The following is a 24,779-nucleotide window of genomic DNA, read 5'->3' on the forward strand; positions in this document are numbered from 1 at the left end:
GCCTGGAGGCGGGGCGGGGCTCACAAGCCCGGCCGCGCCCCCCCCCGCCCCCTCAAATTTCACGTGCGCGTGCGCGCGCCTCGCGTGGACGCCGCGCGGAAAGGTAACGGCCGCGGCGCGAGCCTGCGCCTACCCGGGGGGAGGGGCCCCAACGGCCGCCCCCCAACGGCCGCTCTCCGCCGCGCCTGAGGGGAGGTGTGTGTGGGGGGGCTGCTGAGGGGGTCCCGGTGCCGGTGCCCCCAGCCGGGCCCTGCCCGTCCCGCCCCGCCCCGGGGCTCTGCGCTTTGTGTGGGAGCGGGGCGAGCTGGCAGGGAGGTGGTGGGCTTCGTCGGCCCTCAGGGACACGGCGGCGGCGTCTGGAGCTGCTGGTGGAGCCTCTCCCTCTCTTTCTTTCCATCTCTTTTTTTTTTTCTTTTCTTTCTATAAACAGCTTTGACTTAAGACGGTTATGACATGTTAACGCTGGCAATTCCTTTAGCTGAATTACGAAGAGTCTGAAGCAAAGTGTTTCCAAACCTTAAGATCTCTGCTATTTAAAAAAAAATAAAAAAACTGCCTATTAAAATTAAATCACAGGGAAAATTTATTTCCTAATTACGCGGATTAGGGTTTGTTTTCCTGCGGGGCGCGCTTTCCTCCTCTGTGGGTCTTTAAAATTTGTCCTAACTGCAGTCTGGTTTGGCTCGTTTCAGTAAACAAATTGTGCATGTTTTTCATTTCGTGGTTTGCTTTGTATTGCTCTGCAGTTGTTTTATTGGCATGTTTGCAGGTGGTGAGGGGGAAGGTAAGGAAACTTTCTCTCCCTGCATTAGTGTTTGCAGTGTGTCTCAGCCTTGAGTAAATTCCAAGGGTCCCTTTCTCCTGAGTTAAGTGCGTTTGATGGCTACAGTCTCCCTTTTGTCCACAGAGACGCAGAAGTGATGCTTTATTATTTGCTATTAGTTCTAAGAACATTGATAACAACATTGTTACCTCCTTGAACTCTGTCTCTTGAAGCTGTAGACCATATTTATTTATGTTACTTAATAACCTAATGGGAGGAGCTACGACACTCATTCACAAGCTGCTGCTTACTACCAGTGTGTGGAGAACTGTGCTGCTTTTGTTTGTTGTAAGCACTGTTAGACCATGTGCTGTTACATGTTGTGTTGAACAAATTAAGTACGTAGGTAAGGAAGGATGATTCTTGACCCTAAAATAGTTGCTCTGTGGCAAAATGTTCGAGCATTAATCCAAGGATTAGCCCCTACATCTGCCTGAATGTAACGTAAGTGCAGTTATAAATAAGACATGTTCAACATCTGCTGGTTTCAGGTGGGGTGAGGAGATGGCAGTAAAATCTATGCTTGTGTGAAAGCCAGAAGAAGCAGGAGTATAGGAGGGACAGCGTCAGCAGCACATGATGAGAATACCAGATTATCGCAACAAGAAGGAGGATGAATAACAATAATTAGGATTGTAATTATCTAAATTTTTCATCAAAAGACCTTGTGTTTTTGTAATAGTTCTGGGTCTGTTACCATCCACATTTGTCTTGCTCCCATGTAGGCATTCATATATTTCTGTGGTCTGTCTTAGTCTTGTCCTAAGTGCAAGTCCTTCTGGAGTAAAGTTCTCCAGCTCTAAAATTTTTATTTTTTTTCCTCTCACTAGTTACTTGGAGAAGGAGAGTGAGCGGGTAGACATGTGAAGAAAGGCTTCTAGACTCACGATTAAGAATGTGCTATTGTGTAAATATGGATGTTTTGGTTCAGTTTTTATTTCTTGCTCTCATGTTCCATTGTTCCGTAGGATATTGTAAGACCTTTGGTGATACACTTGATACAATGTGAATTGGAGAGGGGAAATCTGCTGAAAAATAGAGCAGATGGTATAGCACTCTGACTTTAATATGTATGGTTAGCTTTAATATGTTTGATTAGCAGTCAGAATTTTTGGAAGGTAAATCAGCTGGAGAGAATGTGACACTGTGTTCTGGCTGATGTAGCAAGGAACAATCTTTGAGCTAACTTCTCAACACAAATTAAATTATTAATTTATTTAATTTAGAAAGAACCCAGGGTGAGATTCGTCTTCACAGAACGGCCGAGGTTGGAGGGGCCTTCTGAAGATCATCTAGTCCAACACCCCTGCTGAGCAGGATCACCTAGAGCACGTTGTGCAGGATGGCATCCAGGCGGGTTTTGAATATCTCCAGAGAAGGAGACTCCACAGCCTCTCTGGGCAACCTGTTCCTGTGCTCTGTCACCTTCACAGTAAAGTAGTGCCCACTCATATTCAGATGGAGCCTCCTGTGCTTCAGTTTGTGCCCGTTGCCTCTTGTCCTGTCACTGGGCACAACTGAAAAGAAACCGGCTCCATCGTCTCCACACCCTCCCCTCAGATATTTGTACACATTGATGAAGTCTTCGCTCAGTCTTCTCTTTTCCAGGCTAAACAGGCCCAGCTCTCTCAGCCTGTCCTTTTGCCTAACTTGTGGTTCTTGCCTAATTTGTGGTTACAAAAGATGTCTATTTCTGGCTGGCTATTCCTGTCATAGTAGAGAAATAGGTCAGATGAACAGGTCTTTGGCATCTCTACAGGGCAGTGCATCAAAATGGTGCTTCTTTTCCTACTGGCTGTGGAGAGGACTTACGCATATAGTTTAAATATGGGTGTATAAGGTGGGAGGGATTGATCCTGCTCCCAGATTCTAAAATGGTCATTTTGTTGTCAGTTCGTGATGGTCATTTCAACTTTGATTCTTGCATACTGAGACTGTGTTCTTCCATGGCATGAATTTGCATTATGTAAACGTACCTCTTTGTCATTTTAGATTTCCACCTGGAGATCTGTGTTCTTGTGCTGATTTTCCGATGAAGTACATCCTGGTAACTGGTGGTGTCATCTCAGGCATTGGCAAAGGGATCATCGCAAGCAGCATTGGCACCATACTGAAATCATGTGGTCTGCGTGTCACGGCAATCAAAATTGATCCTTACATAAACATAGATGCTGGAACATTTTCACCATATGAGCATGGTATGCAGGATGGTGCTGTTACCTTTTGCGTAAATTTTGTATTCATAATCATGCTTTTTTGTTTATTTTCTTTGAAAAACAGTACTATGGTAGTTATTAGTCATTTTACCACCTATTTGGCAATGCAAGTTTGTTCCGTACTGCATATTCTTAAGGACATTGTCTGCTAAGTAGAGAGAGGTGAAGCCTGGTTGGTGAAGATACTTTGAAGAGTAGCTGCTTACTTTCTATGAAATTCTGCTTTGTTGGGAAAAATCCTAGCTGTTGGCCTTATTTAGTCTATGCTATCTTCATTTCAACTGGATAAAAAATCAGAATGGTACCGCAAAACTTATTAGAAACTGTTTTCCTGGACGTTTCCTTGTGAATGCTCTTACTGGGATGTCAGGTGTCAGTGTCCCTAGTGTGAATGTCTTCATGAGAGTTAGATTAAGCTCTCATTTTTGACAATGAGGATCTAGTCAAAACAATCAGTGGAGCTCAGAGAGCTGACTGTCATGTCATTTTAAAGTAGATGCTTAGGTTGCTTGGTTCTCTTCATTGCTGATGAGCTGCAAGACACTCTGATGGGCATTTATAATGTCGAACATTACTTCATCTATCATGCGTATTACTTTTGGTGGTAAGACTCCTGCAATGACTTGAGATTGTGAGGGTGTATTCCTTCTGTGGATCACATATAACGGACAAGAGGGCAAATGTGGTATACAATTCCCTTATTACTTGTTTTTCCTCTGTTTGCAGAAGAATTTTTATAATGCTTCTGAAAAAAAAAACAAACAACAAAACAAAAACAGACAAACAAACCACGCAGGGTGGTGGGGTAGTAAGTAGAAGATCATACCAAGCCAAAGTGGCAAGCCTCTTTTATTAACGTTTTGGGGGAAATCTGATTGAATCAAAGGATTATAATTTAGAGATTTCCACTTAGAGCTATCTTTTTTTTTTCATAATACATTTTTTATTCCCCAAAGGCCTGCTTTTGAGAAATGTCAGTTCCACTCTGCGTCTGTTGGCTTTAATAGTAAATTAGTGGTTAAAAAAAGGAACTCATTGCCTCATGGGATCAGGCATAAATCTTCCTCTCTGTTGCATGCATTATGGTGTTTTGCTTTTGTGTTTGTTAAACTGCTCATTGGATTGTGGTATCTAGGTGGGATGTATATTTTCATAGTCTACAGCATTCCCCTACCATCAGGGGAATTATTTTTCTCTTGTGCAGAGTTTTCCAGCTTTACCCTAGCATCTAGCAAATTTAGATCCTTCAGAGGTTGATGGGCTTCAGAATTATTTAGAGACTCTTTGCTTTAAGAGAAATCTGAACCCTGAAGAATATTTTCATTAGATTTTTCAGAGTCAGAAATAACCCTTGCTGTGGGCATAGTGAACTGAATATATGAGATTAAACAACTGAACAATAAATAGTTACCACACTTGAATAAGCATTTACGTACATCATAACTTCACTCCTGATCCAAGCCTTAATCATTAAAATAGTTCCATACAACAAGAATTTATAGTGAAACACTTTGAAAGTGGGTGATATTTCATGCTTATAAAAGCACAGCTTTTGTCTGCCATATGTAAATTGATGTTTTATTTATTACTTATTTATGATTCCTGAAATTACTGTCTTCTGACTTTCTTAGGGATTGTAGCATGATGTTGAAATATGGGTTAAATATTTTTAAGTCACTTAAATAATATTTTTGGCAATATAACTTACATTCACTTTCAAAACTATTAGTGACTGAGGGGTAGACGTTCAGTGTAGAAGTAATGACTTGGATATTAAGACACAATGACAACACAGGTCTAGTTGCAGCATGTACTTTATTGGTATGTCATTGCAATGTATCTTTTAAAAGAAATGTTTCTTCAATTTGAAGATATGTTTGCGGTACACCTACGTGTTTAATAACTTGTGATTATTTTATTGCTTTTCTGTAATGATTTTCATCCTAAACTTTCCTATGTTTTTTTTTCACTTTCTTTTTTTCAGGTGAAGTTTTTGTACTGAACGATGGTGGAGAAGTTGACTTAGATTTAGGAAATTATGAGAGATTCTTGGACATTAATCTCTATAAAGATAACAATATCACCACTGGAAAGATATATCAGCATGTTATCAATAAGGAAAGACATGGTGATTATCTGGGAAAGACTGTTCAAGGTAGGATTTTAAATTCTGTGGTATACTAATCCACTCAGACTTTATAAAAATAGAGTGGGAAAAACAAGCTGTTTCTTGCTGCATCAGCTTATTCCTCTCTCCTTCCTAGGAAATCTGGGAATATTTCTGTAATGGGCTTCTGGGTTCAAGGAAATAAGGAGTATAAACAAAAGAGGTTGTTTCCTTTTGACTTCCTGCTTGTTTTTCCCTCCTTGCATGCAAAAACTGGTATATGTACATTCGAGATGTGCTTGCCTTAATGCTTTTACTTTGTCTTATAGTTGTTCCACACATCACTGATGCAGTTCAAGAATGGGTAATGAATCAGGCAAAAGTTCCTGTGGATGATGACAGAAAAGAGCCACAAATCTGTGTAATTGAGGCAAGTATAGAGTATTTTAGGATCTATATCCATAGTGAGCACAAAGAGCTAGCTTGCTTTGTCTTTTATATTTACTGTAAAAAAAAAAAATCAGACTGAAGTTTTATGGTGAGCAATAATACAAAACATGTTTTGTATTCTTTATAATTTGTTCTGCCAATGATAAGCATGGTCTTATTCCTGTACAGTTTCTGTTAACTTGACTAAATCCCTTCCAGAATACTGCTGAAATGGAGTTGCTTAAGAGTTTATTAATTTATAAAATTTAGACAGTCAATTATTGTAACTAGAAGTATCTCTTCCAGGTTACAGACATTTGACTGAAGCTGCATACTGTTCATAGCATTGAGAAAAAGGGTAATACCTGAAACACCCACAGCCAGTAGGAGAGCCTGTAGCATTCTAGCTTTCTGCATGACTTCAAATGCTCCACATTGTTGCTTGTAGAATATTTGCAGGGATATACTTAAACATTGTATAAGTTAGTTTCCCTCTTTCTGTTTATATATTTAAGATCTCTGGAAGTAACTTTGTTAATCGTTTAACCCACTGATGTTCTGCACAATTGAACTAATGATTTTTACCTGTCCTTAGTAGTGCGTGGAGACAACTGAAAGAAAGGCAGTCATTAACTGCTAAGTATTACTATTAGAGCAGAATGTACAGAAGAAGATCACACCTGAGAAGAATGTGTCATAGATTTCATGCCTGAAGCCACAGCTGTAATCAATAGGGTGATAAATTTCAAGACCTAGGCCATCAAGTTGGTCAGGATTTCTTACACAGAAAAGAATACTTTGGTTACAATATAAATATATCTATAGGTCTCTTATGATGTGGACAGTGACTCAAACGCTTCATTTAAAGTAAAAGTAAAAGCAGTAAATATAGAAGTTGCTCAAGAACATTAATAAGAGATGAGCTTGTCAGTCTTTTAACTTCAAACATAATTTTGTTTCCTCCATGTTAAGTTTTTTTTCTTTTGTTATATCTCTAGCCTCATAAAAATAACTTTACTCTTATAATTCTAATGAATTCTTTTTCCATTGCAAAACTCTGAAGGAGTTAGGCTGAATATGTGTGTCAAGAACAAATGCGGTTGTCAGAAGTTTTTCTGGTAGTGAACACAAACGTGCAGCTCTGTCAGAAGCCACATGGTGGCACAAAAGGATCATTCTGAAACATGCTTTCCAAGACTTCCCTGCTAGACTGTTTTATTCAGTGTTTAGTTTACTACGGCTCTTTATGTCTTTAAAAGACATCTAATTCATGTCTTTAAGTCAGGTTTATCATGGACTTAGTCTTGGACTTTGGGTTGGTAACAGATATTTAAACGTTTATAATATATTATTTGCATTGTTTATATAGCATTTATCAACATTCAAAAGCCATGATAATACTGCTAGATGTTTGTATCTTGTTGGTTCTGACTGCTTATTAATCTGTCAGGAAAATGTATAGCTGAATACCTCTATATAAAAACAGTCACATCAGTCTAACTATTCATTAACTTTTGTTAACTGCTTAGAAGTTAGTGAAAGTACGGTGCTTATTCCATAGCACCATACATCTGCCTATGGGAATCTTATGTGTTTGGTGTAAAGTCAATATAAAGAAACATGCAAATTGTTTTGTTTTCCACAAGAAATATGCAGAATAGATGAGGGCTCTTTGTAGAGCATGCCTGCAAAATTTAGGGTTTCCTAGATAAAAAAAAAAAAAAAAATCCAATAACTTGTCAAATCTGTAAAAAGTAGACTCTTTAAAAAAAAAAAAATAATAATACTTTCTGCCACTGATGGATTCAACCTTTCTTTTTCAGCTGGGAGGAACTATTGGAGACATTGAAGGAATGCCGTTTGTTGAAGCATTTAGACAGTTTCAGTTCAAAGCAAAAAGAGAGAACTTCTGTAACATCCACGTTAGTCTAGTACCACAGGTAAGTTATTAAAATAAACATTTTAATTATTGGCAACTTTTATTCTGTATTGAGTTTTATATTTGTTTACTCCTCTAATTAAAAAGGGATGTTGGAGGTGTTTAGAAACTGAGATGAAAGCCGGTCTCATTTGTGTAAATAAAAGCCTTGTTAATTACTTTATTGATGTGAGAATGTGTTTTAATGTTCTAAGTTATTTAAAAAAAAAAAAAAAGGTTAATAAACACTAATTTATCTGGAAGGCTAAATATGTTTGTGTTTTGCGCTGGAAGGTGCTGGTACACTATGATCCCAGTAGGAAACGTACTCTGCGTCTGTAAGATATTATTTAAAATTGTTTGAGGTAATGCTGAAGGAATGGATAATATAGATAATCTTACATCCCTTCAGGTGGAAAGAACCCCAGATGATGTTGCATTGAACTACATGCAGCATGCTGGGCTGACTCCATCCATAGAAGGGATTCTTCCCTTTTGTTCATTTGAACTTATACGACTTTCTTACAAGGAAACAACTGTCATTTCTGCTGTCAAGCACAAACAATGTTCTCATGAAAAATTGTTGCTGCATTCTTAGATAAAGACAAGGTCAGATAGGTGATCTAAGTTTTGGTACCAAGTGTGAGCTGCTTGCATGCTCTTCTGGTACAATGAGCTGGTTGAGTTTATTCCATGGCTATTTATCCTACAGCCAAGGAATTGGTGCAGAACAACGCTGTCTGAAGGCCAGGCTGGATGTACAGCATAGCTCAGCATAACATAGGTCTGGGTCTACTCAGGTTAACTGTTACGTGGATCACTAACTCCCTGATGTACTGTATTTGAGTCAGGGCCACTACAACTTACTGTATGGGGCTGAAAGTATTTTTCTTTATATTTTACTTCACAAATAGGTTTTATTTTATGAGGTAAGTATTCTCTGGAGAGATCTTGTTAACGCAATGCTGATAATGATGAGATGATCGCACTTTGTATACATTAAAAAGAGAATATTTATCACTGCCTCTAATATTCAGCAGGTTTTATTCTGTGAATTATTTCTGAGCACTGAAGGCTTTGTGCTGTTGGACACTGCATTTATTAGCAAAGTCCAAATTTTGAAATATTCTTCTTCTCTTATCCGAGTCAATTATATTGTAACTTTTACTTTGAAAGACTAACAACAAAATAAACTTGACCTAAATTAGGGCCATGTGCTTCTTCACAGAATTTTTAATGTTTGTAATAGTTGTAGTGCCATTTATTTTTCTGGCACGTTGTGGCTCTGTTTTCATATGCTCGCTTCCTGCAAGTAAGTTAAAAGTGAAAAGTCATTGCAAGTAATAATACAACTTGTCTGCTAATAGATTTTGTTCAATAAAGTTTCTATCTGAGCTCTAAAAATATGTCTTTATAGCCTAATGCCACCGGTGAACAGAAGACAAAACCAACACAGAACAGTGTTCGAGCGCTGAGGGGTCTAGGCTTGTCTCCAGATTTGGTGAGTTCATTAGTCAATAAATGCAGTTTTGTTTACAGGTCATCTAGAAATATCTGTGCATAACCAGTGGAAAAAAAAAAGGAGCCTTAGTCTCCCACAAGAGACAAGAAATTTAGAAGAAATGCAACATATATGCGGTACTACTTGACTAAAGACACAGGAAATTACTCCTATTTAAGTTAACATAATCCAAATAGCTCTTAGCAAAATCTTGAGCCTCTATTTATGTTCTTCTAATAGGATCTTTGCGGAAAAATCATTCTGTATTGCTTAAAAATAATCTTAAGTGCACATGTCTCAGTCACTGTGGGAAGACCTAGAAGAGCTAGAATGCTTCTGGCTTCTAACATTTTTTTCTCTAGTTTCTTTTTATGCGTGGTTAAGAAGAAGCAATCCTACCTGTGAAGTATAGCCTTTAAAAAGGAAATATGAAACACATGGGTGAATCCTCAAAGTAAGGTTCTTGAATTTTTCTTTTGTTGGACTTGCACCAAGTAGTATAATGAACTCAAAGGAAACATGTTTCATGTTACATGTTGGCAGATGATGACAAATGCTCACCTTCATTTCTCTCTCCCTGATGCCTAGAAATGCGTATGTGCTTATTTCCTGGATGCATTGGTTGCTTCACTGGCACTGTTCCTAGGGAGCAGAGAGGAGACATAAGTTAATTACAGCTCCCTATTGTGATACCTGTATGCCACTGAGTGATGTTAATCTGCTTGCTCAAGTGTTGCTGCTAGCAGCAAAGCCAGGGCAGTGCAGCTTCAAATGCCAACACAACCACAGTTCAAACTTATACTTTGTGTTTTCCTGAGCTGCAGGTAATGCAGCTGAACTGCGTTTCTAGTTCTTCAAGAAAGAAAGAGAATAATTTTTGCTCTTTCATGTGAGGTTGCCTGTCAAGTCAAAGAATATTTTCCATATTTAATTCTGGGAGTCACTGAGCCCTTTCCATTGCCATAAAGTCTGTTGGTAGAAAAAGCTTCCTACCGAACTCTTCTCAGAAATGAAAGAATAGTCACTGGTTCTGTATAATATTTATATCTTCACAAAGGAGGAATGATTCTTAAAAGAATAGTTGCACAACTAGATTCTGTATTGTACTTCTTTCTGTTTTTTTTTCCTCCTTGAACTTTTGCAAGAGGTGACTTTTTGGCTTATGTGCTTTTCTAGTTTCTAGATGTCCTAAGGGCCTCATCTTGTTGCTACTTTCGAAGGGAGAGTACAGCTACTTGAATTAGTGACAGAAATCTGGTGGGAATGGATTTGATTTAAATAAAAAAATGCTTTTATGACACAATTTGCCACATCAAGTGAAAAAATATGAGGTGTGTTAAAAATATTAAAGGTCTTTCCATCCTTTTTCACAAATCCACTTAAAAGTATAACTTAGATTTCATCAGGGTTGGCCTCCTGTAGAGCAAAGTTGTCTTGGGAGAAGCTGACTAAAGCATCCAAAGCAGAGTAAATGAGCAAACTAACGATTAAATGGTGTGGGCAATCTTGGCTCAGAGCAGACTGGCTTAAGCCCTGGCCCAAATACTAATTCAACTGCTAACACAATATGAATGAGAACAAAATCTGCCACACACCAGCCTCAACTCCTACTTGAAATAAAACCCCTTTTTTACACTTTGTATTTTCTAATTACAAGATAAAAACAGTTCTGTGTCAATATCTGGTATTCTGATGCAGGGTAACTTTGCATTGATAACATCAATAATGTTTTCCTATGAGGTTGCACAAAAAACTTTTTTTCCTTGAAAATTTCTACAATCACTAACCAGCATTTTAACTGTTAGTAGATAAATGTTGAATGTTTATGTAATGAGAAGAGGTAACCTGTTCTCATTATGAGAATATGTAGATACCTGCCAAGTCATCAACAATTCACAAGGCCATTGATAATGCGTACATCATCAACTGTACTGATGTTTGTACTGTAGGCACAGTTTTCAAATAACTGTATATGAATTGGATAGGAGAGAGCACGTGTTTACTTATTTACTTATCCTCACAGATTTTATTTTGTAACAGGACCTAGAGTTTTAAGTTTATCAATGTGCATGTTTTAATCTACAAATCCACTGGTTTTCTAAATAAGGTGTATGAAGGATGTGTTTTGATAGCTTCAAACTGTTGTAACCTGTTAACTATAATAGGTTGAGGAAGGAAAGGATTTTATTTGTGCAGTGCTGCTCTATGTTCCAAGCTTCAGGGCCTAAAGTTCAAAATCCCTTTTGTGGTATTAATTGCATATGGAAAGTTGAATGTGATTTTTGGAGGCCTTTAAGATAATTGCCTGTGTCCAGCCCCCCCCCCCCCAAAGTAATTTTTAAAGCTTGTTAAATGTTCGTGTGTGGAAAAGGAAAGCAGACTAGTCTAGTCACTCTCTCACATTTTGAGTTCTTGTCTGAGGCAGTTCTGGGGCACTGTACTTATTTATTTTTACTGCTGATGTTGAGCACCAAAGCATAGAGAAATTACAGTGTGAGCAACACCTCTTGGCCATGTCAGTAAGTTGCTAGGGCACTGCTTCAAGAAAATCTGTAAATGGTTGCTCTTTTCCTTGGTGCAACAGCAGGACAACACCTGGGGAAGCTCCTAGAACAGCAGTTGGGTGGGCTTCCTTGGCAAGCTGTGCCACCAGGCTGCCTGATATAAGCTTGGCTTGACCTGTTTGCGATAGCTGCTGCCTCGCTGTCTGGTCCTAGGCGTCCCTGAGGTGGCATGCTGGGCCAGTCTCAGCTGTCTGTATATGGGAGCCTTTCTGTTCTCCACGGAGGGTTCTAAGTGCTTAATGAATACACTGTGTCTGCAGATTTAATGGACTCTGTTGCTGCATTTTGAAAGCTGATTATATGTTTGTCTTTGCTGCCCTATTCAACTGAATTGTTCATTGTCTTATTTCTATTATGTTGCTTTGAGCTGCTTCTTGGCCACTGTTATCGTAGTTTTGTGTTTACGTGCTGCTTCTGATGTTTTTGATTTCTGTGACTCTATTAAATTGAATTTCGTCTCAGCAAGAAGGATGATAGATTCCCTAGTGGATTTGATCATGTGTTTGTTCGTATTATCAATGTTTATGAATAATATTTTCAAATAGGATCCAGTTCTTAAGTATAAATTGTGCTTAGTTTAAGAGAATGCACAAATTGCTACACAAATCTTTATTGATTATTAGAACGCGCACTAATTTTCCCTTATTCTTGGCATCGATTTAGCTGATTCTAGAAGTTTTTGCAAGGATAGAAGTTGATTAGAGTTCATCAATATCAGTGTAGCTAAACTGCATTCTAGCAAGGTGATCAAAGTTCAGCTACAAGTTTCTGAACAAAAAAGGGCTTAATGTAGTTATGTTGCTAGAAAGACAGGGAAAACAGTGAGTTCACCTTTTAATGGTACAACTTTCTTCTAAACTTTCAAGTTACCAGCAGGCACATACAGAGAGCAGTTTTGCATTTAGAGTTAGTTGCCTGAAATGAGATACTGAAAAAAATAAATAAATCCCTTCCAACAAACACCAAAACACACACTTGTTTTCTTTGTTGGTAAAGAAAAAAAAGACAATATTTTCTAAAATTCCTGAGTTTTATGTTTATCAGCAAAATAATTGCACCAGAAAAAGTCCACAAAGAGAGAATTTTCTCTTCTTCAGCCTTCTTTTTACAATGATTTACAAATTAAGAATTACAAAGAATGTGCTGAAGTACTGAAATGGTAGAAAACATGCATATCAGCTAAGTATTATTGCTCTGAACTTACCTGATAAGATCAAAATATTTTTGATTCATACTTACAGAGCTTCTTGACTAAAGAATATTTCAATAGTGGCTACAAGGAAGGAGAACATGAGGAAGTAGCTTATAGAGGATGCCAAAGAAAGATTAATACAAATGGGTCAGTAAGGGCAGGTTGACTGATTACTTCTGCCTTACTAGAAGATACATGTGAGCTATGATATATTGATAGAGCGCCAAAAGAGGGCAGAAAAAAGGTGTACTTGCTTGCACTGTGCTTCCAAAGGATATGAGCCTTGTCATGACCAGTATTGAGAATCTTCTATTGTTTTTTTCTGGTGAAGATTTATGATTTTTTTTTCCCCAATATTATGACAGATTGTCTGCAGAAGTGCAAAACCTATAGAAATGGCAGTGAAGGAAAAGATCTCAATGTTCTGCCATGTGGAGCCAGAGCAGGTCAGTACTTTACTCATCGTGAAATATGTGGGACAGTATACAAAGATATCTGTGTATTTCTCTTTTCCACTCTAGACTATTCCATTAATATGTAATCGATTTTCCAATTTTTTCTGTTTGTCATGTACGCTATAGCACTTTAACATATAAAAATTCCCAATATTTTAAAAGTTTCATATGTTGAGCAATTGTTAACAATTTAAATGTGTGTTATATTTGATATAATTACTGAATGGATTGTAAAAAGTTAATAAAAGGAATCAATTTTTAATGCATGGTTAATTGCTATACATTGGCATGAAAACCATACACTTTCATAGATTGTTTGAAGCTATGGTTGGTTATTGTCCATAAATCATATCAGGTGGTTATAAAAACGGATGATCAAAGCCATCTCTAAAGCTAGGGATTTTACTTATGTCCATAGATCATCACAGCCACATGAACGCTCTTACTGGAATAATATGTAATAGGTTATTCATGTCCTTTAACATGCTTAGAACATCTACAGTGTAGTTATATATATCCTTTTGTAATTCAAGTATTTTGGCCTTAATTGTGGTGATTGAAATTCAAATATTAATTTTGATAAATCAAATGCTCTTTAATTTTTTTCCAAGTGAGATCACGTTATTCCTCGAAGTAATGGATAATATTAAAGGGATAACAGATGCCAACGGTGATGCTGTATTTCACATACGTATTACTGTTGACCTGTCTGCAGTTGTATAAGAAAAAGCTTTTTGTTGTAAAATCTCAGATAAAGACATACAGCATAGCATGGTCATTACTTTATCCCACTTGCTGCCTGCCACCTTACTGTTAGTGGAAGGCAAAGCACTTGAACTATCTTCATGGAAAATCCTTTGTGGTTTCTCCCCAGCCCGAGAGAGGCAACTGGAAATTGAATCAAACAGAAATTGTGTGTGCTTCTCTGGCAGCATCAGGTCCCTCAGGTAGCAGCACAATCCTCTGGCATATCACCCATTCTTCCCAGTTCTGTGTTCTCTCCAAACTTGCTGAGGCTGTGCTATTCCGTATGATCCAGTTCATTAATGCGGGTGTTAAACAGGAGAGGACCAGTATTGACCCTCTGGAGTATGCTGCTAGTTACTGGCCTCCAAGTAGACTTTGCACCACTGGCACCACCCTCTATGCTCAGCCATTTGTCCAGTTTCTAATCCACCCCTCTGCTCACCCATCCTGTACATCAACAATGTATCTGTGCGGATCTTGTGGGAGATGGTGTCAAGGACCTTACTGAAGTTTAGGTAGACAACATCCATAGTTCTTCCCTCATCTCCCAAGGCACCTGTTTCATCGTAGAAGCTTATTGAGTTGATCAAGTGTGATTTCCTCCTGGAGAATCCATGATGACCACTCCTGATTTCTTGTTCTCATGTGCCTGGAAATGTTTTCCAGGATTGCCATAACTAGTCCTCGAAAACCACATGCTACTTTGTCCACAGTCTTCCTCAAAGTGTATTTTTTATTTTGCTTTTATCAGGTGACTCTTCCCTCCTCAGTTCAAAGGATATACTACCAAAACACAAGCAGTGTCTTTGGCCTGTTTTGGGGCTGTCACAGTAAACAAGACTAATCTAGAGCAGCTAGTGGTTCTTTTTAATGTTATATGCTTAAGTTGGTAGCTGATAGCTACCAATTTTGGAAGACCAGTTGGATAAGCCTTTCTCCCACTGTAGGAGGGCAGTGATGATGCTTTTTTGCTGTTGAATGGGCACACAGAAGTGTGAAGTAGCATGCATGTTTACATACATACGTGGTGAATGCAAGTAAGTCAAGGATCACTAACTAAGCAAAGTATCTTTTACTTCTTGTGTACATTTGTACTCAGGATTCCAAACTCTACTCTCTTGCATAAGCCAAGTGCAGTGAACTTAACTACAAGCAGTTTGGACACTGCTTATAAATATGCATTCTTAATTAAATGGCCCTTGAATGGGCTATACTCATCATTTAATTACATAATCCAATTCACTAAGAGAATTCTTTTAGGAAACTTCATCACATTGTGTTTGGGTCTGTTTTGTGAGATTTCATGTTCTTTCTTTCCCAGTTAATATTCCCCAAATTTGTGAGAGAGGAAGAAAAAGGTTTTGTTAGCAATCATGACTGCTTGTGGGGCCAGAAGTTTGTATTAAAACTGATGTGTCAGCTGACTTGCCAATAGCCTTGACAAGCTGTATTTATATGATGGTGTAACGAAGAAGTGAAATTAATTTTTATATGTTGGTTAACTTTTTCCTAGTAGATTTAGTGGAACCTTAAATATTGGCTGTACCATGTTTTTCCGTTGGGATAGAGTTAACTTCCTTCATAATAGCTCATATAGTGCTGTGTTTTGGATTTGTTATGAAAATTGTGCTGATAACACAAGGTTATTTTAGTTATTGCTGAGCAGTGCTAGCACAGAGTCAAGGTCTTTCCTACTTCTGATGCTGCCAGTGAGTAGTCCGGGTGTGTGCAAGAAGTTGGGAAGGGACATAGCCAGGACAGATGACCCAAACTGATCAAAGGGATATTCCCTAGCATATGATGTCATGCTCCATGAAGGTGATAAAAGGGCTGAAGCACCTCTTCTGTGAAGACAGGCTGAGGGAGCTGGGGTTGTTCAGCCTGGAGAAGAGAAGGCTCAGGGCAGACCTTATAGTGTCCCCCTAGTACCTAAAGGGGGCGTACAGGGAAGCTGGGGACGGACTCATTGTCAGGGAGTGTAGGGAGTAATGACTTTAAAATACATGACAAGGAGTAATGGCTTTAAAATAAAATAGGGTTGACTTAGATTAGATATAAGGAATAGATTCTTTACTGTGGGTGTGGAACAGGCTGCCCAGAGAAGCTGTTGATGCCCCATCCCTGGAGGTGTTCAAGGCCAGGCTGGATGGGGCTTTGGGCAACCTATTCTAGTGGGAGGTGTCCCTGTCCATGGCATGGGGGTTGGAACTGGGTGGTCTTTAAGGAACCTTCAAGCCCAAATCATTCTGTGTTTCTGTGATTTTAATGAAAGCTGGGGGAACGAAGGACAGACATACAAAATTTTGGCATCTGTATTCCCAAATAACAGTGTGTGATGAAACCTTGCTTTATTGGAAGTAGCTAAACATGTGCCTGCTGATGGGAAGTAGTGAAATAATTCTTATTTTGCTTTGCTTGTACCTTTTGCTTTACCTGTTAAACTGTCTTTATTTCAGCCCAGGAGTTTTCTCACTTTTAGTGTTGCAGTTCTCTCTCCTCATCCTGCTGGGGTGAGTGAATAAGCAGCCGTGTGGTGCTTAGCTGTCTGTTGGGGTTACATCACACTACAACAACTGTCCTGCTTGTTAAAAAGAAAAGAACTTAAAAAGTAAAATGTATGTAGAATACATTTTATTTTGTATACTACATACATTTTGTATGTTTACCATGAGAAATATTTAGATAAGACTTTTGTATTGTGCTTTTTTTTATTAGGTCATATTTATCCATGATGTTTCTTCCACTTACCGAGTACCAATTCTGTTGGAGGAGCAAGGCATCATTAAGTACTTTAAACAGAGGTTAAATTTACCCATTGATGACCAGCCAAGTGATCTGCTAATGAAATGGAGGAAAATGGCTGACAGGTATTTTAACTCCTGCTGCTCTTTCAAAAGCAGAAGTGTTCAAGTTAGGTTCTTAGCTGCACTGAAGTGACCAAATTGGGCTTGGGTCAGGAACATACTGCTACTGCAACACCTGTGAAAGCTCTGGGTTTAAAAGCATTGACACTTTGGGGATTTTAGAAGGTGTTTTGCAAAGTTTAAAAAAAAGGTGAACATTGTGAAAATTGGGGTAATAACTTGATATCTCGTTTTTGTCAGATATGAAAGGTTGCTGAAGGTGTGTTCCATAGCTCTCGTTGGCAAGTATACAAAACTAAGTGATTGCTATGCATCTGTTTTCAAGGCTCTGGAACACTCTGCGCTGGCAATTAATCACAAACTGGATTTAATGGTGAGGATATTTCTGGATTTTGCTTTCAGGGATACTTTGAATATGCTTTACTAGTTTTTGTCATATAAAGTCATTTTAATTCATATGGAAATTAGAAAATGAATTGTGTATAAATACAGACTAGCTAAAAGTTTATTTTTTAAAAAAAAGACTTGTTTAGAGATCAGTTTATTTGGAACTAGGATTATCTGAAAGGAACACTGACTACTCAAAACTGGATCCGATGATTTGATTTACTCTCAAAGGTGGGTTTTATTTGTTCTAGTGAGACCACTTATTGTTTTAAGAAGATTAGTTTAAGGAAGACAAAAGAAAATCAGTAAATTGAAAAGCAATTGACTTTATTTTTAAAATCTGGTGTCAGAAGCTGATGTTCTTCATTGCAGTTAATTTCTTGAGAGCAATCAAATTTATCTTCAGGATTCTAGTGACATCCGAATTAGGTCAGTTTCTCCAAGAAAGTAGTTGCTCTATTTACAATAAAGTACTATTAGAGACAAATAAGACATATGTCTTGTTTTAATGAGAACAGGAAGTTGAACTACGTGGAAATCTGTTACCAGCTTCCTATTCCTGGAACTATCCATTTCCATTGCAGAGTTTTGCTGCTTGGGGTGGAAAGGTGTGGGGTGGAGAACTGGTGTGAAGGTGTCTATTAGTATCAGTTAAGGGGTACAGAGGATGTTTTGGCATCTTGCAGTAGCAAAATTGTAGTAAATAGTCATAAAGTATAAGCACTGACATGCTGCTGCAGTGTGATTCCCGAAGTGATGCAAGATATTGATTAAAGGGGGCAGCTGAAATATTTTTTCTGTAGGTAATCTGTATAGAGAGAAGTGGGTTAATTTGTTGTCTGGGGAGGTGGAAGGAAGCACTTCTTACAGAAAAGGGGAAAAAAACCCATAGAAAATGTTTAGTGTCTTTGTTAATGATATGGAAGATGGGGTGGAGTGCACCTTCAGCAAGTCTGAAGGTGATACCAAACTGAGGGAGGAGCTCTTGGTATGGTGGAAGGCAGGGCTGCTATTCAAAGGGACCTTAGGCCATAGGAATGGTCTGATGGGAGCCTCATGAAATTCAACAAAGGCAAATGCAAAGTCCTGCATGTGACGTTGAGTAACCCCATCTGAGTACAGAATGGGTTCTGGCTGGCTAAAAAGTGGCTTGCAGAAAAGGATCTGGAGATCCTGGTAGATGAGCCCAAGCCAACAATGTGCCCTTGTTGTAAAGGAAGTCAACATCCAAGGCCATGCTAAGCAAGAGTGTAGCAGGCAAGTTGAGGGTAGTCACTATTCGCTTCTATGCAGTACTTCTGAGACCGCATTTGGAGCATGGTATTCAGCTTTTGTCTCCCCGGTACAAGATGTGCACTGCACAGTGAAGTGAATCTGAGGTAGGGCCACCAAGATTAGAGGGATGAAGTGCACAGCAGATGAAGAGAGGCTGAGAAGTTAAGGTTGTTCAGTCTGGAGAAGGAAAACTCTAGGCAATCTTTATATCAGTTCAATTTCTCCATACACAAATGGGTACTGCCATTTCTGATAATATGGCTTTTATAGTGGGTAGAGACTATGCTATTCTCAGAAAGACTTTGGTAAAACCAAGAACTAAACTCTGATACTTCATTTCTCTAATGCAGTATATAACCACCCCAGTCATTTGCTCTAGTGGTACCTAAGGGGCCATGCTTAATACTGGCAGTAGTGATCCTAATGCAAGACCTCTGTTAGGACAGACATAACTTCCTCTCTACAGTTGATGCTTTCAAATCAGTCCACAGGAGTACCTTTCTTGTGGGCTAGACAATGCAGGTTTATCCAGTCTTAAGGTAAGATTAGTTAAAAAGTGGCACCCAAAGCTAGTAAAGTGAACGTGCTGACTACATTTCATTTGGATATCAGGATAAGGTCAGCACCAACCTTTGTGTGGTGCCCTGATGTCTATAGGAAGAAAAGCTGGGTATACAGCTGTAGAGCACTCTAGCAAGTCCACTTACCTGGAGGGTAGGAAAAATAGGACTGGAGGTGGTCAGAGCTCTGGAGTTGCATGCAAAGAAAGAAGCAAATATTTGGGTCTTCATTGTAGTAGTTAAAGGCTTACTCAGAAATTCGTTGAAACTCTTTGTAGCCATATTATATACAAGTTGGTTATATAGTGTGTGTTGCTCTTTCTGTGGAAGAAAATACTATTTTACTACATATTTTTCTTTTGTAGTACATAGATTCAACAGAACTTGAACGTTCTACAGAAGTGGAGAACTCAGTGAAATATCACCAGGCATGGCACAAGCTATGCAAAGCAGAGTAAGTGGCATTGGGTATTTTGTGTCCCAAATGTAGAGTGTGATATTTATTTGATGTGATGAAAAATTCTTCAGTGAATCATTTCTTAGTGAATCCAAAATTTTTTATGGAAGCAGATACATTTGCATGGTTGGTGACAAGTCTTAGACATAGCAAATTATAGTATCAGCCTATATCCTTAAACTCTATAGTAATCCCTTTGGACAAGTTACAGTTGTTTTTTTTTCTTTTTTTTTGGATAGGTAGACAAAATAGTTTCCTTACAGTGCAGTCAGTTGTCAATGGTTTTCTTTCTCAACATGCATCATGGTGTAAAGAAGTTAGATAAAAGCTTAGTAAATGCCTATGGTACTCTGAAAACCCCTTTGTTAAGAGTTGTTGGGCTTTCAATTTGTACTTGTAAAGGCATGTGATTTATTGTCTGAACACAGTCGTTTCTTCAGTATTACTTAGTACCCATAAAGTTTAAGTTTTAAGATCCTGAAGTTGTGACTACGTATCTAGTTTATTCAAGCAATATATATTTAAGCAGTGAGAATTTCACTGTGAAGTATGGGGTAAGATGAGACAGGCTGTGTAGATGAGACAAATGTCCAAATTTAAATTCTGTGTATCTGGAATGATAATACAAAACATGCCTTTCATGCACTGTAACTGCTTGCTCTTCTGTAACCTAAAAAGTCTTTTTAAACTTGTGCGGACTTCTTTTGCTGGCTTGATTCTATGTGTTGAATGTTATATATATGGCTTTCATTGCAGTGGCATTCTTGTCCCAGGAGGGTTTGGAATTAGAGGAACAGAAGGCAAACTCCAAGCTATCTCCTGGGCAAGAACAAAGAAAAAACCTTTCCTTGGTAAGATCATTAGTGTCAGAATTTACTGTGTTTTGGAGGTATATAGAAAGCTAATTGATTTGATATCTTAAAACAAACAAACAAAAAACTTTGTAGACTACCTCCTCTACCCCCTCCACCCCAGCATGTGGTTGGTGAGTAAAAAGAACAATAGAATCAGTATAATACTAGGGAGGGATCCTGTCTTGGGGAAGTATGTGTGCTGTTGTGAATATCTGCCTTGGAAATAATGCCCTGGCTCACTATAGCTGCTGTATGAGGAAAGAAGAGAAAGACCATTCCCACTCCAAAGGCTTTATTTCGTATGTTCACATTTTATTTAGAGAATCCGTGCTTTTCGATTAAATTAAATCACAATCATTGTACTTATCAATTCATGGGCAGAAAACATAGCTGCCTTTAGAGACATTTGCTATATCAAATATTTTTTGTTGATACACTGATCTATCTTATTACAGTAATGTTTAAAGATGCCATCTGGCACACAAGCTAGATGCTTTTTCTGTAAATGCCTTTGAAGTTTTGGTTCCTGCCCTAGATTTCTTACAATTTTATAAGTAACAGCGACTACTTTGGCTAGTTGCTAAAGTAAAATTTGATTCTGGACATAAGCAAAAGCTTTAGCTTTTGTTTATCTTTACAGTAATTATTAGCAAAATAGATGGGAGAGGAAAAAAAAAAGCAACATTTTTTTTGCACAGGATTGTTTCATATATATTCACAATATGCCAAGTTTTGAAAAATCTGTTTTACCTTGAATTGCTGTTTTTGTTTTATCTTTTTGGTAAGTCTGTGTGTATACACTGGGTACCAAGATTTCTAAACAAGCAGTCACATTTAAGATGAAAAGAGCAAGTGCTTTTGCTGTCCTGCTCTTCGTGCTGTTAAATTCTGTGGTTTTGTTTCTCTTTTAGGAGTTTGCCTGGGAATGCAATTAGCAGTTGTGGAATTTGCAAGAAACTGTTTAAATTGGAAAGGTAAGCTCAGAATGCTAGTGTGGATATGATTTGCTTAGATGAAATATTATTCTGTATCTGAAATACTTATCTATTATTAGATATATTATATAGATCCTATGACTATTCTTAGCTCAAACTGGTCATGTTGCAAGAGTTAAACACCCTGTGCACAAAGGAGTAGGATCCATGCCAATTGCCTGAAACCTGCTTCCTAACTTAAAGAATGTAGCAGAAAGTGTGCTCATGGTTCACCCGTGTAGTCTTTCTCTAGAGAGCACAGGTGGTGATGAGTAAAAGGTGAGAAGGGATTTTCTCTCTTTTGCATACTTACTTAGGATAGCCAAACCGTAGCCCTTGCAGTAGTAATTTGGAGAGATTTAGCTCACCAGCACTATTACCACTAAGAACTGAGAGGAAGAAAGTTTGGGAAGTAGAAAATGGAGTATGTGTGACTGAAGCCCTATAATCCCTATGGCTGTTTCAAAAGTGGTGCAATATGTATTTCAACACATGGGATTGTAGCTAAGATGCAGGCAAGTCCTAAAATGACGCAGAGCTGTTCTTGTGAGCCTGTAGTGTGTGTAGATCAACATTAATGTATTGAGTTTGTTTTGAACTTCTTTTCAGATGCAAATTCTGTAGAATTTGACCCAGACACAACAAACCCTGTTGTAAGTACTGGTTTTTCTCCTACTTGTGTTTTGCGAGCATAAATCTTAGGTTAAAAAGAGAGTTAACCGTGTAAGTTAAGGTTTATCTATATTTTTACGTGGTAGGACATGAAAAGGTGTCCATTGTCCTTATTCAGTATTGCTTAAAAAGGTATTTAATTTTTGAATAGTCCCTTGTCTTCACCTGCTAACTTCTCAAATTTGCTGTGGCGTTGTTTTTGTAAGTTGTGTAATGGATTCCTTGGCTGTAGACAAGTGGGAGTAGACAATGTTTAAATTGGCTTTACTAGTAATAAAATATAAAGGGAAGCTGGAAAGTGTAGCACAAAGCTATTACCAGAATATAATTTTATATATAAAAAAAATAGATTATATGGAAAGCTGTTGATTTTTTTTTCTTTCCTTTATTTGAATAGGATTAAATAGGCACTCCTTCCCCCTGCCCCCACCCCCAAAATGCATATGCATCTCACAGTTCTCTGCTTTAGAAAAATTGCAGTGGTGTAAATAAGACAGGGTTCTCAGTATAGGATGCAAATGGTAGAATTTTAGAGTGGAGTTCCTACAGATATATTCTAGGTCAGGAGAGTATGGTATTGTGTGACCATAATGTTAAAGCTTACAAATGATCAGTAAGAAAGGGTTTGTAAGAAAAACAACAGAGAAGTACATGTAGGAAAGCACTACCTTAGTGCAGGACCTTTTAGTGGATTTGGTGGATGGCTCATTGTGCAGAAACAAGTAGCTTATTAACTTCCTTCACAATAATTTTGTTGGGATATGTAAGTAAAATGTATCTATATTCACATCTGCTTAGTCTGTAACACGCAAATAGCTTTTTTTTTTTTTTTTTTTTTTAAGTATTTGACCTGTTTGTCAATATTGCTTATACACATTGTAGGGATAATCTAGTCTGAACTTTTGAAGGTAGATTAGAGACCTTCAGAGTTCCAGTCAGTGTGAGACTTTGTGGTGTCTGGACATGTACTTAGGTGAATAAACAATGTATTTCGCGTCAAATCTGTGTTTGGCATCATAACAGGTCTCTTCCTTCAACCTTCTTGAATGTACTTTTTCTCCATTTCATAATAGCAATGTGTTGTAAAATGTGGAAATTGTTGAAAGTTAACTGTAAATATTTTGGGAAGCAAGAATGATAGTACAGGAGATTGATTCTGGGACATCTTTGTTTCTAGGGCGTTTCAGTGATAGTTTTAAATGTACAGGATACTTTGCTATTGTCAGGTAGAATGAGGCAGCGTTTCTTCTTCTATTGCCACTTTATGTTTATTCAACTGCCAAAAGTGATGTTTGCAGTTTTTCAAGGTACTTTTATTTTTCTAGTAATTCAAGCATCTTTGCTTCAGTAGGCAATGGCTGTAACGCTATTAGAGATGATTTTTTTTTTCTTTAAATAACTGATAGACCTTGATTTTGTGTCTGAATCAGCATCAGCTTCTTTGACAGAAGTTTGAATCTAATCTGGATCATAAAACTGGCTATTTGGACTCATGATTATCTTTTCATTATTAACTGTGATCTGCTGTAATTGCAGAAAGTTTCTGTTCTTCCACTCTAATAAACTGTTGGTTTTGGATAAGTACTGGCTAAGTTCTGATGCTGAGAGCTGGTGGTCTAAACTAGGCTTGTAGGTCTCCCCAATAAAATTCAGCAGAAAATGCTTGCAAATAACAAGTTGTTCAGTTTTGTCCACCTGCCCTACTTCACTGCATGATGGGAGATCCTTCTGCCTGGTGTAAAGTAGGCTCCTAATTTTCAGGGACCTGAAGTCATGGAGTGTGGGATACATCTTACGTAACTTCAGATGACTGCATTTCAGCTGGTCACCTCAGGTACCTTTTCAGGATGCAGTCAGATCATGTATTTCAGAAGCCTGCTTCAGGAAGGGGTGAGTCACCCATTGGAATTGCCTGTTTGTCTCCAGTGTTCTGAGGATTGTTCACGGTAGGTGGCTCAGATGCAGAGCTCAACATTTAGCCGAAGTCTGCAACATGGAAGCTTGTCTGCCGCAGCCCTACTGGCAGTTTTTTCTGTTATAGAAATGGTAGCATTTATCAGTGCTATATAACATCTTGGCATCTCAGTTCTGGGTGAGAAACAGCTGTGAGTCATCCGTATATCATTGCACTGGAGGAATCTTGCACTATCAATAATTATAACTGAAATAATCTGTTTTAGTAGAGTCTGCCTAATGCTAAAAAAACTTAAGATATTCTATATAATAACAAATCAATAAAAATGATTGGAAGGGAAGCAGATCAGTAGAGTTTGTGAACTGCTGAGCTGATGTAGCTGTTTCATTATCTATGAAAGTTGGGAACACCATATCAGCACTAATAGTATCTTGTGATGCCACTGTGATTTAGCTGAGTCCTAATTTAGAACCAAAGCAGTGTACTTTTCTTTTGATTCCTGCTCCTTTGGAAACTGAAGGGGGAGAAGAAAGGCACTAGTGAGTCATCAGTTCTATTTTCTTTAATTTTTTAGAAGAAGAAAAAGAAGGAAAAATGTAGTTCCTCAGGAGAACTGAGGGGCATCCATAAAATATGCATCTCCCTACATCCCTTCTCAGTTTAAGCATTCAAATACTCAAAACAGTTCTTACCAAAGTAGGTATTTTCTTCTAAAGTACACATGAAGTGTTAGTGTACTTTGAAAGTCAAAAGGCAAATAAGGAAGCGATCTCTAAATTTTTTGTTCTCATTCACCTATTTCTCTGCATCTCTGAAAACAGGATTTTTTTTTCAATTAAAAATAAAAACTGAGATTGTCAAGTTATAAT

The 24,779-nt window shown here is 38.0% G+C and overlaps 1 protein-coding gene across 3 annotated transcripts in view; it reads left to right on the forward strand.

Moving 5' to 3' along the window:
- The first annotated feature begins 7 nt into the window (after nt 1-7).
- Nucleotides 8-24,779, forward strand: part of CTPS2 (CTP synthase 2) — a 69,588-nt gene continuing 44,816 nt past the window's right edge. The window contains exons 1-13 of one of the 3 annotated variants that reach the window (XM_072029107.1): nt 8-103; nt 2,816-3,021; nt 5,024-5,194; nt 5,476-5,576; nt 7,399-7,515; nt 8,911-8,994; nt 13,116-13,196; nt 16,668-16,819; nt 17,057-17,189; nt 19,404-19,492; nt 20,252-20,346; nt 21,261-21,323; nt 21,933-21,976. In XM_072029107.1, the coding sequence (XP_071885208.1) occupies nt 2,856-3,021; nt 5,024-5,194; nt 5,476-5,576; nt 7,399-7,515; nt 8,911-8,994; nt 13,116-13,196; nt 16,668-16,819; nt 17,057-17,189; nt 19,404-19,492; nt 20,252-20,346; nt 21,261-21,323; nt 21,933-21,976 (1,296 nt within the window). In that variant the 5' untranslated portion in view covers nt 8-103; nt 2,816-2,855. Of the gene's footprint in view, nt 196-231; nt 369-2,815; nt 3,022-5,023; nt 5,195-5,475; nt 5,577-7,398; nt 7,516-8,910; nt 8,995-13,115; nt 13,197-16,667; nt 16,820-17,056; nt 17,190-19,403; nt 19,493-20,251; nt 20,347-21,260; nt 21,324-21,932; nt 21,977-24,779 lie in introns of those variants that run through there. The other 2 variants (XM_027447996.3, XM_072029109.1) reach the window with 2 other exon arrangements.

This window comes from Anas platyrhynchos, chromosome 1, assembly GCF_047663525.1.
Source record: "Anas platyrhynchos isolate ZD024472 breed Pekin duck chromosome 1, IASCAAS_PekinDuck_T2T, whole genome shotgun sequence".
Taxonomy (NCBI): domain Eukaryota; kingdom Metazoa; phylum Chordata; class Aves; order Anseriformes; family Anatidae; genus Anas; species Anas platyrhynchos.